The sequence below is a fragment of the Aegilops tauschii genome, chromosome 6 (assembly GCF_002575655.3).
Source record: "Aegilops tauschii subsp. strangulata cultivar AL8/78 chromosome 6, Aet v6.0, whole genome shotgun sequence".
Taxonomy (NCBI): Eukaryota; Viridiplantae; Streptophyta; class Magnoliopsida; order Poales; family Poaceae; genus Aegilops; species Aegilops tauschii.
Window position 1 is genome coordinate 30,217,775 of NC_053040.3, and position 16,588 is coordinate 30,234,362.

Below are 16,588 nucleotides of genomic sequence, written 5' to 3' on the forward strand. Positions count from 1 at the left end.
GGTAGTATGCACAGTTCATTGAAAGAAGATGGCTTTACAATTTTACCTTTGTTTAATATCAGTTGGGTGCATCATCATCTAGATTCGCGCTAAAGCCGACAACAACAGGTCATAATTTGATATTTAACATGCTTGGATAGTTGATTAACTTTAGACTTTGTGCATGTGGTGGTTGTTCTTTTTGCTAATCAACTTTAAAGCAATCATCTAGACCCACGCCTGCAGCAACCTGGAATCCTTGCTCGGCCCATGCGTGCAATGCAAGATTAATGGAGTAGGTAGAGGACTTGTTAGAATCGATTTCACACACGTCGGAGCTGTCGGTTGATGCGATCCAACAATAATAAATAAAGAAGCAAATAAAAAACAACGACGGAGCGGAAAATGCGGGTCAGTGCTCACCAGCTCACCTTGCCGCCGTCGCAGCAGCCCGTTGCTTCTCCCGGCGGCGGCTGCATCCTCCTTCTGCTGCGCGTGAGATCCGCCCCCAGGAACAGGTCGGCCGTCCGGACGAGGCGACGGAAGAGGAGGCAGCGGCGAGCGGAAGGAAGGAAGGAATTGGGCTGTGAGAGAGGAGGTGGTCAGTGTGTAGAAACCATCGGAGGAGGAATGCGCCGGTGACGGCACGGCGGATGGGGATGCGGCGGCGATTTCGTTTCGTTTCAGTCGAAAAGAGAAGAAGGTTTTCCTCACCCAAAAGAAAAAAGAAGAGTCAATTACACCACTAGTTCTATAACTTGGCATGAATGGTCACTTTAGTACTACAACTTGTGGTGTACATTAAAGTGGTGCGAGAACTTGGTTTGCGATGCAAATACGGTGCAATCTTGTTTGTACCTCAACAGCGTTGACGTTGTGTGCAAGCGTGGCGTGGGGCTCGTTTTCGGTGACTGGATGTTGGACAGGGGGAGTGTGGCCTGCTCTTTTTCCAAGAAAAAATACTTTGCTTTTTAATTTTTCGCGTACAAATAGTGCTGGAGCATAAATTATGTTGAGGAAAAACAGTACTGGCGGAGTTTCAACCGCGAACAAACAGGTAACCCGCGCGTGCTCCTAACCAAAATACCCGATGACGATTCGTGCAGAATTCAGATAATTACTACCAGAAACTGAAATATTCCTGTGAGCCCAAACCCGACAGGAAAATAGGGTTTACCGACAGGGAAAGTATTTCCTGTCGGCCAACCGTCAGGGTTAGCCGTCAGGGATAGCTTGACAGGGAAATTTTCATATGCCTGTCGGCCAGCCGACAAGAACATTATTCCTGTCGGTTTTCATTGTTTCCCTGACGGTTTTGGCCTCACAGGGATACATAGTCGTCAGGTTTGGCAAACCAGGTAAATTGCATATCCCTGTCAACATAACCGCCAGGAAAAACTGAATCCAATGGACAAAAAAAAATATCTTAACATTGATGGTCTAAGACATAGCCGTTTCATTACTCTGAATGTTTAGAACAGAGAAACATCACTATCAATAGCTTCCATCAACCATAGAGTTACAAATTCATATACTTCGGATACAATTCCATCGAACTTGCATACATGAATCAAAGGACAATGAAAACAGAGGTGCAACATCTAAAAACACTAGTGCATCAACTAAATATTCACAGCGTGAGACCTCTTTTCATAATGTTTTGTTACAGCTTAAGTTGCAACTTATAAGTCATGTATATATCCTTTTGCACAAACAACGTAAATTAAAAAATTTAACACAAATGAAAAAGGTGCAGCCAAATAATAGGGGCTCGAACCAGCAATCTGAAGCTTTTAACGCATATGCGATTAACCATAATAGCTGATGAAATTTTCTTATTAAAATGACTAATGTATGTTACTAAAAAAAGACTAATGGCTTTTTATATTGAAGACCACTTTTACATATATACTTTAGACTATAATTTTTTACTTATAAGTGTTACACATGTTTTTTTCGTTAATCCTAAGTATTTTATTTCCTAAAGGTAGATAAATATTTTTGAAAACATGAAAACGTTTAATACTGCAAGAATATTTTATTAAAAACGTGTGTATTTAAAATTATATAAATAAATGTTCATATAATTTTCTAAATATTTAATGTAGTTTTAAAAATGTTAAATAAATTTAAATAAATGCTCATATAATTTTATGTTTTCACATTTAAAAAAATATTTAACCTTTCTAAAATTATATGTAAAATTATTTAAATTTATTTTACCATGGTTAAATGTATTTATATTTCTAAAGAATATAAATGTTGCCTCAATATAAAAACCATCAGTCAATGTAAAAAGCAATACTCGTCGGGTCTGTTGGTTTGCACTTTGGGGATACCTGCAGGAGGTCGCTGGTTTGAAGGACCTTTTTTGTTCTGAGTGACTGATTTATCTCGTATGCTTAAAATGTGCAGTTCGTTGGTTCGAACCCAGTCAGTAGTCGTTTTGGTTAGGCGCGCGTGAGGGTTATCTGCCCCGTAGGTATTATTGTTCCTCTTAATGTAATTTTTGCTGTTCCTGACAGGTTGGCCTTCCTAGGGCATTTTGTGCGAAAAAATAAAACCGAAGCTTTCTTTTTGCGAAAAAGCAGGACACATGACCCTGTCCGTATTGCTCGGTCACTGACAGCTGGCCCCAAGCCACGCTGGCACACCTCATCAGTGGCGTAGACGTATACAAATGAGGTTTGCACTGTATTCGCACCGTAAAGCCAAGTTTCTGCACCACTTCAATGTATACCACAAGTTGTAGCACTAAAGTGACCTTTAACGCCAAGTTCTAGCATCGGTGATGTAATTGACTCAAAAAAGAAAAACAGAGTTGATAAATAGTACTCCCTCCTCCTTCCCATATTAGTTGTCATTGAAATGGAGGCACCTACGCGTATTTTAGTGTTATATACATATATCCATTTGAGCAACAACTATTATGAGACAAATGACATAATATTTCCGTCCCAAAATAAGTGTCGCCTTATTTTAAAACAGAGGGAGTGCATATTTCTATTTCGCGCCTCAACTTTCATTTTTGTCCTTATAAACTATAGAACGAATTGAATTAGGGCATCTCCAAAGCGAATCCTCAAACCGTCTGCAACCGTCCGGACGCACTTTGCCATCCAACATTGTCCCGCGTCTGTTCGTGTGCCAGTTTGGTTGGCCATTTTCCTGCAAATTGAAAGCAAACTAGGGAGGCTTTATGGGGGTTCCACACCTTCAACACGGAGTATTTCGACACCCTTGTCCCAACCAAAACCACACTCGGGCGTCGTGTCGCCATCCCTTTCCCCTTGCTCTGTATCTGCTTCCTTCCCCACTGACGCCATCGTTGTACCACCCGGCCGACCGACAAGCACTTGACGGGCCTCCGCCATTCCAACCAGCCACCATGCGCTTTGCCTACGCCGTCGTTCCACACTTCTCGACCATCCACCTCTGCAAATGCCGTCCGTGGGGTTGACCACGCCGGCAAGTGTTCGGTGAAATGCCCGTGCTAAAATTTTGATGATTTTCCTTCCTTCTTCGAAGCAATGGATTCAGACATGGAGTACATCTATGAGTACTACATTGAGTCCTCATTCGACTCGTCCAACAAGGAGGATTATGCAGATGAAATGATGATGATGTAGGTGGTCCTTCTCGATGCAGAGCGTGTGGAAGAGCATTTTCTCAACTTCAAGGGATCGATCAAGGGTCATCGAGTGATGAACTGGACCAGGACACGGGGGCATTTGACATTGATGGACGACTACTTTGCCTCCGCCCTATCCATGGACAACTTCCACTCGCTGCTGGATGCGCAAAAATGTGTTCGATCGCCTCGGTGGAGGTTTGCTCTTCTCTCCGATTAGCGGTGAGAATTTGTATCTAGCCAACGTTCGGTTGTTGTTGTGCTAGCTATGCGATGGCGGTGCCAAATTTGTCTTCCGCCAGGTCCCTTCTGATGGGCGGCGCTCCTTTATCGGCCTTTGATCTCAGCGGATGGGATGTTGACTGCTTCTCTGCTAGAGGGGGTTGGCTTGGCTACAAGGATCTGGCTGCCGGGGCGGTGGTGGTGCCTAGATTGAGGGTTTTGTTTCCGGGGCTCTTTCCCCATTTCGCTGGTGTGGACTCCAGTGAGGAGCCCATCGACTTGTTTGTAGGAAGTGATGATATGTTGTGTGATCATGCACAAAATGACCGTGGAGGATAAGGGTGAAGATTGATGGTGCAATACACTGTGGGGTGGCCTCTTGATGAGAAGCCTGATGGCAGGCCTGCCTCGGGGCCCAAGAGTCCTAGCAAAGACCCGCTCTCAGTGGCCGGCCTAGGAGCTCGGATAAGGCTTGAGAGACCATCTTGGCATGCAAGCCAAGTTGTCGGCGGCCTGAGATCGGGTAGATCCCTAGTAAACCCTATCCCTCACTATATATATAGGGCGGGGCTAGCGGTAGTTTTGCACATCTACTATCATAGACTATACTTCCGGTAGCTTTATACTTCATCTCCATTGTAACCACCCTAGCTTTATACTTCCGGTAGCTTCGTACATGGCACGCTTGAGCTGGGCCGCCCACTCCTGCACGCTCTCGTCCGTGATGTTTCTCCGGTCAGCGTCGGCGAGGAAGTTCTTGAGGTCCTTAAGCTTGACATCCATCTTCTTGATCTCGTCTCCGACTCCAAGCAGCATGTGCACCTCTTCACTCACCATCTCCGTGAGCATGTTTTGCACGTAGGATGCAAAGGCATCCAGGACCATCGTCATTTCCGCTTCCTTTTGCTGTAACAAAGATGAACCAACTTAGCATTTCGACCACTCATTGTAGCTACTTAAGATTACCAGCAAAAAAGAACGGGAAAGGCAGCACTACTAGATCAATAGAGGACTACATTATGAACGTATTAACATCACTGCATTATGAACGTGTTATAAGCATGAGAAACAACAGAAATAGGCAAACTTAAGGCACCCTAGATCAATAGATGCAAGAAAAGCCAGCTAAACAGAGGAAATCTGATATTACCTTCACGATGGATGGATGTTGGGTCTTGCTGATCCTACTTATAAAAGAGCTAAAAAGAACAGAGCAATGCGTGTATAAGCCAAAGAAAAATTAGCTCTCCAAAGTTAAAAAAAATGTAGGCAGATAAAGATAACCCTGAGCTTGGTAAGAGATACCTGCAATAGGGAGCATGAGCGGAGAGTAGATCGAGAAGCCTCTGCTTGCAGCGATTGCTCTAAAGCAAACTGCGCCCCTCATGGCATGCAGCAAGCGACCAGGGAGCCATGGCTGCTTCTCGTGGAAGTTGCTTGAGCAAACACGTCCCTTTTACACCCTAGAGATGGGTAGAGAAATATTTATGGTTGATTTTTCTTAATGATGCAGAACGGCTTGCTAGCAGAGATGGACCTGTGTTCCCTTCAAAAGACGAGATGGACTTGTATTGGGAGGCAGTAGTATGCAGAGTTCACTGGGAGGAAGATGCCTTTGCATTTTACCATTTTTACTAAGTAGTATGCAGAGTTCACTGGGAGGAAGATGCCTTTGCATTTTACCATTTTTACTAAGTAGCAGTTGGGTGGGTTATCATCTAGATTCGCGCTAAAGCCGACATGGACAGCTCATAACTCGATATCTAACAATCAGCAAGGGCTAATTAACCTTAAAAAGACTAGCCATAATGGATAGTAACATGGGCATGTTACTAGTCTATGTTACCACCTCTATAATGAGGAGTAACATATGTGTGGTAACATGCAACACTTCATTTATTACGCTATAGACACATATTGTCTTGATATGTGTGATGTTACTCATAGTACTAGTAACTAGCTATGTTACTACTTTGCTCACTTTCTTCATTTATTGCTTGCCACATCATCCACTTTATCTAGATATGTGTGATGTTACTATCTATGTTACTCCCACTATAGGTAGTCTAATTCACATCTAGATCCAAGCTAAAGCCGACATCCAACCGGCCATAGCTCGAGATTCAACAGTCATCAAGAGTTAATTAACTTCAACCCACCTCTAGATCCACGCTGACCAATGTTAACGATGCTGCAGTACATGTGGTTACTGTTCTTTTTGCTAATGAAGTTAAAGTACTCATCTAGATCCACGCCTGCGGCTAGTTAGGAATCTTTGCTCGCCCCATCACATGTGTGCAAGCCACTCCAGACAACATCGTAGCATGCATTTTGAATGGATTAATTGGTTGATTTGATTAACGGAGGAGGGCGGGGCGGCTGGCTGTGGGCGGCGGCGTGAAGGGGCTGGAACGGTGATGGTGCGCGGTGGGCTCTAGCGGCGTCCGACGGCCAGACCTGGGCCCAGGCTGCGGGCGTCCGGCCCTGCCGTGGTCGCGGTTGGTGGTGGTGGCAGGTGGCATGCTGGTCGAGCTCCAGGCGTTCCGCCGGCTAGACGACGGCGACAACACAGATGGGCTCCCCGGTGAGTATTCTTGGTGGTAGGCGATGGTCCTTGGTGGTAGGCGATGGTCCTTGGTGGTCCTCCTTGCCGATGGTTGGGTCTACGTCGGCCGCTGGCATGGAGAGGCACATGGGTGTGTCCGGTGGGGGGGGGGGGGGGTGGCTGGAGGGATGGGCGGCGTCGACGTGCTCGGGTCACCCGTCACTGGCACAAGGGTGTGCCAGTCCGGATGTGTCCGCTCCCCCACCTCCACTTTTCCCCATCCGTGTGTGGGCTATCGCAACTCCGGCGACATTCAAGGCGGGATGTTTGCTGCGGTTCGTCGGTCGGGGGTGTCCCTGTGGTACAAAGTTGATCTCTTTGGATGGCCTTGGGGCTTTCCATGGTCGTACCCTTTTGGGAGGCACCGTCCTAAAGTCCTTGCTTCGTCATTATCCGTGTCACCCCTCCTCGGCGGTGGAGGTCTCCGTCGTCTCCAAGTAGCCCTTCTTAGCTTATCTTTAATTTGCTTGGTTGTCGCCGGTGTGGTGCGATGGTGCCCGACACCTTTGTATATTGCCTTGGGTGTGTGTTGTGTGTCATGGTGGCGTGTGTTTGTATCGGTTTGATAGGATGTTTGTGGTGATGGTTGCTTTATAATATAAAGCGGGGGAACGGTAAGATTTTTAGAGGCACTAGCAAACACTTTTTAAAAAATTGAATCTTTTCATATGTCCATGTTAATGTTCAAAGCGTGACACACTTTTCATGCAAACGAAAAAAATATATTCAATGCTCTAGAAATGCCAAAAGAATTTTCGTACAACTTGCTTTTCTGTTACTGGTCGAAATGTTTGGACTTCACCCAAAACGCTTGCAGATAACATTTGGGCATGAATATGTATGTCTACTTTTTTTGTTTGCCAAGACATCTTTTTCCAGGCAAGGGCAGATACCCTGAGAGCTGAATTGGACGTATCAGCCAAATTTGGCGTGCTAAAGTACTCGTCCAATTTTTTTCCCTACAAAAGTTGACCGAAAAGAAGAAAAAAAGGTGGTTTCTGCCAACATTGAAATATACTTTTCTTTACATGAAAAAGCACTCAGATCTATTGACCCAATCAGTAGTATAAACATTGCTAAAAAAGTAGGGGGGGGGGGGGGGGGGGGGGGGGGAATACACTGAAATCCTTAGGGCCAACCTTCTTCTTCCTATTGAACAGGCTGATGGCATGCCACTGCAAGCTGCTCCAACACCGAAGCCGGCCTCGCACTGTTGACCACCGACAAGAAGTCATCCAGCTCACAAAGCTTGCCAGATCAACTCCAACACCGGAGCCAGCCTCACACTGTTGATCACCGATAAGAAGTCATCAAGGTCACAAAGCTTGCCAGATCAACTCCAACACCGGAGCCAGCCCCACACTGTTGATCACCGACAAGAAGTAATCAAGATCACAAAGCTTGCCAGTTCAACTCCAACACTGGAGCCAACCTCACATCTTTTCTATACATATTTAAAAAAACGTTAATCTTGTATTTAAAAATGTTAATCAAGCATTTGAAAAATGTTTAAATGTGTATAGAAAAAATATTGACCATGTATAATTTTTTTTGTTAATCTTTTATTTGAAAAATCTTAATCAAGCATTTAAAAATGTTGAAGTGTACAGAAAAAATGATGACCATGTATTCAAAAAATATTAATCCATATACCAAAAATGTTGACCATGTATTCAAAAAAGTTAATAATGCATTTTAAAAATGTTAATAAAGCTTTTCAAACTGTTAAATGTGTATAGAAAAAAATTTGACCTTGTGTTAGAAAAATGTTAATCTTTTGATTAGAAATGTTAATCCAGCAATTGAAAAAAGGACAAAAGTGTGTATAGAAAAAATGTATCTACTTCACGCGAAAGATCCTTCCATCCCGCATAAAGTGAGACATAGTCGCCGCGGAGCTCAATAGCATGCAAAACACCTGAAGCACAGTCTTATGACCGGCCCTTTTACCTCCATGCCAGACTCCTTGGTTTCCTAAAATTTTGGCGCCATCTTTCACTCTAGGAACCTTCAACTGATGTTTGCACAAAATGCTTAGAAAACATAGCTCCTAGCTTTGAGAAAATTCCGGTTTGCGGTAGATTTTTAAAAAAATTGCAAAATAAAAAGAATGCAATGAATATTTAAAATGTAGATGTAAATAAGAAAATAAGGATTATCAGAAAAAGTTCACAATTATCAAAAAAAAATGGTATCGAATTCACAAAAATGTGAACTTGGCTTTTTTACAAATATGAAAAGGGTTCTTTGAATAGAAACTGTATGTGAATTTTATTTTATTTTGCACAGCATGATTTTTTTTCTTTCAGTGTAAATTTTTCACATTTTTTAACAAAGTATTCGTGAATTTAAAGGAGAAATTAAAAAGAACTAAAAATTTTAAAAAGGAGAAAATAGCAGGAAAAGAACAAAAGAAAATGAAAATTCAAAGTAAAATTGTTACGACCAAAGAAAACACAACAAAAGAGGAAAGGAAAAAAAACACATACCCGGATAAACGGGGCAGTCATTCGCTCCAGTGAACAGTCAACTAATCTTAGCTCAAAATGGTAGCTCCTTGCTTAGGGTAAACTCCGTTTTTCTACAGAATTTAAGAGTTAAAAAAACAAATATCCACGAATTTTAAAAAGTGATTTTCTTTCTAAATTTTTCACCAACTTGATTTTTTAATGATTTCCAAAAACTATTTACAAAATTGAAAATATTCATGAATTTATAAAAATGTAAATTTTAAAATTGTTCACTGTGTATTCATGAATCATATGCAACTTTGGGAAATTGGATTTTTCCGTTAGTTGCACTTTTCTTTAAAAGGAAACTCGAGTTGCACATTTCTGAAAAATGTGTGAGCCGACCCAAAAACAATCAACATATATAGCTCTTGGGTGTCTGGATTTACAAAAAAGAACGCTGTGTATTCTGACCAAAAATAATATTTGCTGAGGCTATGTACGAAAACTGAAAACAGAAGAAAAAATTAACCTACTGGGAATATTGCCATGAGACATGGCTGCTGGCTGCTGGCGTTCTGGTAATCCTTTTTACCCCAATGGAATTATATTTTTAAAATAATTGTCAGTTTGGTAGAAAGTGGGACTGACTTACTTGCATATTTCTCACACCTTGTTGCATTTTTAGTCTGGCAATTCGGGGCAAAATCACTGTTTTGACCTTTGCTGGATACTTTAGCACGATTTGACCCTGTTATCAAAAAAAATTGAATCTGACCTTTTTCATAGCGCCTGCACCCGGGGCGCTATGCACCTGTGTATAGCGCCGCTACTCATGGCGCTATGGCCCCTACAGCGCGGCACTGCCCGGCTCAGACTGCTAAGTATAGTGCCACCATGCATGGCGCTATGTTTAATAACATAGCGCCCCTGTTCTTGGCGCTATGCCTGTAGGAAATTTTAGGCTTCATTGTGTGTACCATAGCGCCAGGTATAATGGTGCTATACATCCAGGAGAGTTCTTAAACATCAAATTTTTTCCATTAAGTGTCCAGTTCATAGCGCCCCGTTAGACGACGCTATGCTTGCCAGAAAACTTTGGCAGGTATTTGGTAAGTTTACAACAATGACAAAGAACAATTACAAGAATTTCACATTACAAAAAGTTCACAACAAGTCTACAATTATGAGAAGTTCACAGCTAGCTAACTAAAGTGATAAATTCATTTCAGATTACAGAAACTTCACGGCCAAAAAGTTCACAACAAGTCTACAATTACGAGAAGTTCACAGCTAGAAGCTAACTAAAGTGACAAGTTCAATTAGTTCACAAGTTCACAAACACATCTACTTCTTCCCCCTCGCCCGCCTCACATCCTTCTTCGTCCCCGGCTCGTTCCCGGCCCTCTTCAACCTCCTCAGAACCTTCTTCGGCGCCGGCTCCTCCTCGTCCTCAAACTCGTTCTCGGACTCGACAACAGACTCGTCAACGGTCCTCTTTTGTTTCTTGTTCCATGCCTCCGGTGTATAACGGTTGAAGGTCTTCCTAGGCTTTAAGTTGAAGTGGCGCCGCTCAATAGGCTGACTAGGCTGATTAGGCTGAGGTGCATCATCGATAAACCCCCTCAGGGCGATCTCGTCGGGCGTCTAAAAAATAAGGAATGCGTTTGAGTGGAATTGCATCCAATACGAAATTTAACATTCTGTTTGAGTAAAGATGAATCATAAAGTAATTCGTAACATATTGCCTGTTTGTGGAACACGAGTCATAAAATGCAAATCATAGCGTCAACTTTGTAAGATGCAACAAGCGATGTTCAGTTCATAACTCCGTATGGTAATTGGCAATACATGTAGACTGCACTAGCACTACACTTCTACATATATACGAGTGCAAGCATGATGATGGTAACATTCGTGTATGCAATCACAACATGATAAATATTTTATATGCAAGAAGTAAAAAATAAATGGTAACACAGATTTCATACCTCCTCTTCAGAAGAAGTGGAACACGACTGGGTGGGCATGTCGGCCTCGACGGTACGGCAACCAAGAAGATGAGCTAAGGAACGTAACTGAGTAGCGCTACGCTGTGACATTGCAAAATAGAGATTTTAGTGGATTTGAACACAAAGCATGTAAAGAGAAAGCTCTCACGACATACCTTAATAAACTCTCTAAAGGCATTCTCAGAATTCCCACCCCGAGGTTGTGCAAGTGCTTGATCGGCTTCACTAACCTGGCGCGAGATCTCAGTGCGCTATGAAAACAAACAAGTCAACAAAAGAGCTCTAGTTATGTTGATATGTTGAAACAAGGCAAAAACTTACCATAAAGTTGATCATAGGAGCAAATCCGGTTTGTGTGCCCTCTCTGATGAGCCTGTTGTAGTTGAGGTTGGCAGTCACTTCGAAACCTGTGGGCACCTCTAATATGTGTTGGAAATATGCCCTAGAAGCAATAATAAAATGGTTATTATTATATTTCTTTGTTCATGATAATTGTCTATTGTTCATGCTATAATTGTGTTATCCGGAAATCGTAATGCATGTGTGAATACATAGACCACAACATGTCCCTAGTAAGCCTCTAGTTGACTAGCTCGTTGATCAACAGATAGTCATGGTTTCCTGACTATGGACATTGGATGTCATTGATAACGGGATCACATCATTAGGAGAATGATGTGATGGACAAGACCCAATCCTAAGCATAGCACAAAGATCGTGTAGTTCGTTTGCTAGAGCTTTTCCAATGTCAAGTATCTTTTCCTTAGACCATGAGATCGTGTAACTCCCGGATGCCGTAGGAGTGCTTTGGGTGTACCAAACGTCACAACGTAACTGGGTGACTATAAAGGTACACTACAGGTATCTCTGAAAGTGTCTATTGGGTTGACATGGATCGAGACTGGGATTTGTCACTCCGTATGACGGAGAGGTATCTCTGGGCCCACTCGGTAATGCATCATCATAATGAGCTCAAAGTGACCAAGTGGTTGGTCACGGGATCATGCGTTACGGTACGAGTAAAGTGACTTGCCGGTAACGAGATTGAACGAGGTATTGGGATACCGACGATCGAATCTCGGGCAAGTAACGTACCGATTGACAAAGGGAATTGTATACGGGATTGATTGAATCCTCGACATCGTGGTTCATCCGATGAGATCATCGTGGAACATGTGGGAGCCAACATGGGTATCCAGATCCCGCTGTTGGTTATTGACCGGAGAGTCGTCTCGGTCATGTCTGCATGTCTCCCGAACCTGTAGGGTCTACACACTTAAGGTTCGGTGACGCTAGGGTTGTGGAGATATTAGTATGCGGTAACCCGAAAGTTGTTCGGAGTCCCGGAAGAGATCCCGGACGTCACGAGGAGTTCCGGAATGGTCCGGAGGTGAAGAATTATATATAGGAAGTCCAGTTTCGGCCACCGGGAAAGTTTCGGGGGTTATCGGTATTGTACCGGGACCACCGGAAGGGTCTCGGGGGTCCACCGGGTGGGGCCACCTATCCCGGAGGGCCCCATGGGCTGAAGTGGGAGGGGAACCAGCCCCTGGTGGGCTGGTGCGCCCCCCCCTTGGGCCTCCCCTGCGCCTAGGGTTGGAAACCCTAGGGGTGGGGGCGCCCCCCACTTGGCTTGGGGGGGAAGCCACCCCCTTGGCCGCCGCCCCCCCCCCCCCCCCTTGGAGATGGGATCTCCCAGGGCCGGCGCCCCCCAAGGCCCCTATATATAGTGGGGGGAGGGAGGGTAGCAGTACCCTAGCCCCTGGCGCCTCCCTCTCCCTCCCGTGACACCTCTCCCTCCCGCTTGCGCTTGGCGAAGCCCTGCCGGGATCCCCGCTACTTCCACCACCACGCCGTCGTGCTGCTGGATCTCCATCAACCTCTCCTTCCCCCTTGCTGGATCAAGAAGGAGGAGACGTCGCTGCTCCGTACGTGTGTTGAACGCGGAGGTGCCGTCCGTTCGGCGCTCGGTCATCGGTGATTTGGATCACGACGAGTACGACTCCATCAACCCCGTTCACTTGAACGCTTCCGCTCGCGATCTACAAGGGTATGTAGATGCACTCCTCTCTCTCGTTGCTAGATAACTCCATAGATTGATCTTGGTGATGCGTAGAAAATTTTAAAATTCTGCTACGATCCCCAACAGTGGCATCATGAGCTAGGTCTATGCGTAGTTACTATGCATGAGTAGAACACAAGATTGTTGTGGGCGTAGATCATGTCAATTTACTTGCCGCTACTAGTCTTATCTTGATTCGGTGGCATTGTGGGATGAAGCGGCCCGGACCAACCTTACACGTACGCTTACGTCAGACAGGTTCCACCGACTGACATGCACTAGTTGCATAAGGTGGCTAGCGGGTGTCTGTCTCTCCCACTTTAGTCGGATCGGATTCGATGAAAAGGGTCCTTATGAAGGGTAAATAGAAATTGGCATATCACGTTGTGGTTTTACGTAGGTAAGAAACGTTCTTGCTAGAAACCTATAGAAGCCACGTAAAAACATGCAACAACAATTAGAGGACGTCTAACTTGTTTTTGCAGCATGTGCCTTGTGATGTGATATGGCCAAAAGGATGTGATGAATGAAATATATGTGATGTATGGGACTGATCATGTTCTTGTAATAGGGATCACGACTTGCATGTCGATGAGTATGACAACCGGCAGGAGCCATAGGAGTTGCCTTTATTTTTTGTATGACCTGCGTGTCATTGAATAACGCCATGTAAATTACTTTACTTTATTGCTAAACACATTAGCCATAGAAGTAGAAGTAATCGTTGGCGTGACAACTTCATGAAGACACGATGATGGAGATCATGATGATGGAGATCAAGGTGGCATGCCGGTGACGAAGATGATCATGGCGCCCCGAAGATGGAGATCAAAGGAGCAAAATGATATTGGTCATATCATGTCACTATTTGATTGCATGTGATGTTTATCATGTTTTGCTTCTTATTTGCTTAGTACGACGGTAGTAAATAAGATGATCCCTTATAATAATTTGAAGAAAGTGTTCCCCCTAACTGTGCACCGTTGCGAAGGTTCGTTGTTTCGAAGCACCACGTGATGATCGGGTGTGATAGATTCTAACGTTCGAATACAACGGGTGTAAGCCAGATTTACACACGCAATACACTTAGGTTGACTTGACGAGCCTAGCATATACAGACATGGCCTCGGAACACGGAAGACCGAAAGGTCGAGCATGAGTCGTATAGAAGATACGGTCAACATGAAGATGTTCACCGATGTTGACTAGTCCGTCTCACGTGATGATCGGACACGGCCTAGTTGACTCGGATCATGTTTCACTTAGATGACTAGAGGGATGTCTATCTGAGTGGGAGTTCATTGAATAATTTGATTAGATGAACTTAATTATCATGAACTTAGTCTAAAATCTTTACAATATGTCTTGTAGATCAAATGACCCACGTAGCCCTCGACTTCAACGCGTTCCTAGAGAAAACCAAGCTGAAAGATGATGGCAGCAACTATACGGACCGGGTCCGGAACCTGAGGATCATCCTCATAGCTGCCAAGAAAGATTATGTCCTAGAAGCACCGCTAGGTGATGCACCCATCCCAGAGAACCAAGACGTTATGAACGCTTGGAAGTCACGTGCTGATGATTACTCCCTCGTTCAGTGCGGCATGCTTTACAGCTTAGAACCGGGGCTCCAAAAGCGTTTTGAGCAACACAGAGCATATGAGATGTTCGAAGAGCTGAAAATGGTTTTCCAAGCTCATGCCCGGGTCGAGAGATATGAAGTCTCCGACAAGTTCATCAGTTGTAAGATGGAGGAAAACAGTTCTGTCAGTGAGCACATACTTAAAATGTCTGGGTTGCACAACCGCTTGACTCAGCTGGGAGCTAATCTCCCGGATGACGCGGTCATTGACAGAATCCTTCAGTCGCTTCCACCAAGCTACAAGAGCTTTGTGATGAACTTCAATATGCAGGGGATGGAAAAGACATTCCTGAGGTATATTCAATGCTGAAATCAGCGGAGGTGGAGATCAGAAAGGAACATCAAGTGTTGATGGTGAATAAAACCACTAAGTTCAAGAAAGGCAAGGGTAAGAAGAACTTCAAGAAGGACGACAAGGGAGTTGCCGCGCCCGGTAAGCCAGTTGCCGGGAAGAAGCCAAAGAATGGACCCAAGCCTGAGACTGAGTGCTTTTATTGCAAGGGAAGTGGTCACTGGAAGCGGAACTGCCACAAATACTTAGCAAACAAGAAGGCCGGCAACACCAAAGGTATATGTGATATACATGTAATTGATGTGTACCTTACCAATACTCGTAGTAGCTCCTGGGTATTTGATACCGGTGCGGTTGCTCATATTTGTAACTCAAAACAGGAGCTGCGGAATAAGCGGAGACTGGCGAAGGACGAGGTGACGATGCGCGTCGGGAATGGTTCCAAGGTCGATGTGATCGCCGTCGGCACGCTACCTCTACATTTACCTACGGGATTAGTTTTAAACCTCAATAATTGTTATTTAGTGCCAGCTTTGAGCATGAACATTGTACCAGGATCTCGTTTAATGCGAGATGGCTACTCATTTAAATCCGAGAATAATGGTTGTTCTATTTATATGAGAGATATGTTTTATGGTCATGCCCCGCTGGTCAATGGTTTATTCTTAATGAATCTCGAACGTGATGTTACACATATTCATAGTGTGAATACCAAAAGATGTAAAGTTGATAACGATAGTCCCACATACTTGTGGCACTACCGCCTTGGTCACATTGGTGTCAAGCGCATGAAGAAGCTCCATGCAGATGGACTTTTGGAGTCTCTTGATTACGAATCATTTGACACGTCCGAACCATGCCTCATGGGTAAGATGACCAAGACTCTGTTGTCCTGAACAATGGAGCGAGCAACCAACTTATTGGAAATCATACATACCGATGTGTGCGGTCCAATGAGTGTTGAGGCTCGCGGAGGCTATCATTATGTTCTCACTCTCACTGATGACTTGAGTAGATATGGGTATGTCTACCTAATGAAACACAAGTCTGAGACCTTTGAAAAGTTCAAGGAATTTCAGAGTGAGGTTGAGAATCAACGTGACAGAAAGATAAAGTTCTTACGATCAGATCGTGGGGGAGAATATTTAAGTCACGAATTTGGTACGCACTTAAGGAAATGTGGAATAGTTTCACAACTCACGCCGCCTGGAACACCTCAGCGAAACGGTGTGTCCGAACGTCGTAATCGCACTCTATTAGATATGGTGCGATCTATGATGTCTCTTACCGATCTACCGCTCTCATTTTGGGGCTATGCTTTAGAGACTGCCGCATTCACTTTAAATAGGGCTCCGTCGAAATCCGTTGAGACGACACCGTATGAATTATGGTTTGGGAAGAAACCTAAGCTGTCGTTTCTAAAAGTTTGGGGATGCGATGCTTATGTCAAGAAACTTCAACCTGAAAATCTCGAACCCAAGTCGGAGAAATGCGTCTTCATAGGATACCCTAAGGAAACCATTGGGTATACCTTCTACCTCAGATCCGAAGGCAAGATCTTTGTTGCCAAGAACGGGTCCTTTCTGGAGAAAGAGTTTCTCTCGAAAGAAGTAAGTGGGAGGAAAGTGGAACTTGATGAAGTACTACCTCTTGAACCGGAAAGTAGCGCAGCTCAGGAAGATGTTCCTGTGGT

The 16,588-nt window shown here is 44.2% G+C and overlaps 1 protein-coding gene and 1 long non-coding RNA gene across 2 annotated transcripts in view; both read right to left on the reverse strand.

Moving 5' to 3' along the window:
* Nucleotides 1-4,191: 4,191 nt before the first annotated feature.
* On the reverse strand, nucleotides 4,192-5,442 carry LOC123494312 (uncharacterized). The gene is made up of 3 exons (XR_006664960.1): nucleotides 5,138-5,442; nucleotides 4,983-5,031; nucleotides 4,192-4,738 (listed from the first exon to the last, which is right to left on the reverse strand). It is a non-coding gene; the product is annotated as an uncharacterized lncRNA (long non-coding RNA).
* A 4,562-nt stretch (nucleotides 5,443-10,004) lies between these two features.
* LOC109756109 (serine/threonine-protein phosphatase 7 long form homolog) overlaps nucleotides 10,005-16,588 on the reverse strand; it is a 28,206-nt gene continuing 21,622 nt past the window's right edge. Inside the window, exons 7-10 of the mRNA XM_073500599.1 lie at nucleotides 11,221-11,318; nucleotides 11,055-11,150; nucleotides 10,879-10,980; nucleotides 10,005-10,534 (exon numbers count right to left, since the gene is read on the reverse strand). Of these exons, the coding sequence (XP_073356700.1) occupies nucleotides 11,143-11,150; nucleotides 11,221-11,318 (106 nt within the window). The 3' untranslated portion in view covers nucleotides 10,005-10,534; nucleotides 10,879-10,980; nucleotides 11,055-11,142. The remainder of the gene's footprint in view (nucleotides 10,535-10,878; nucleotides 10,981-11,054; nucleotides 11,151-11,220; nucleotides 11,319-16,588) is intronic.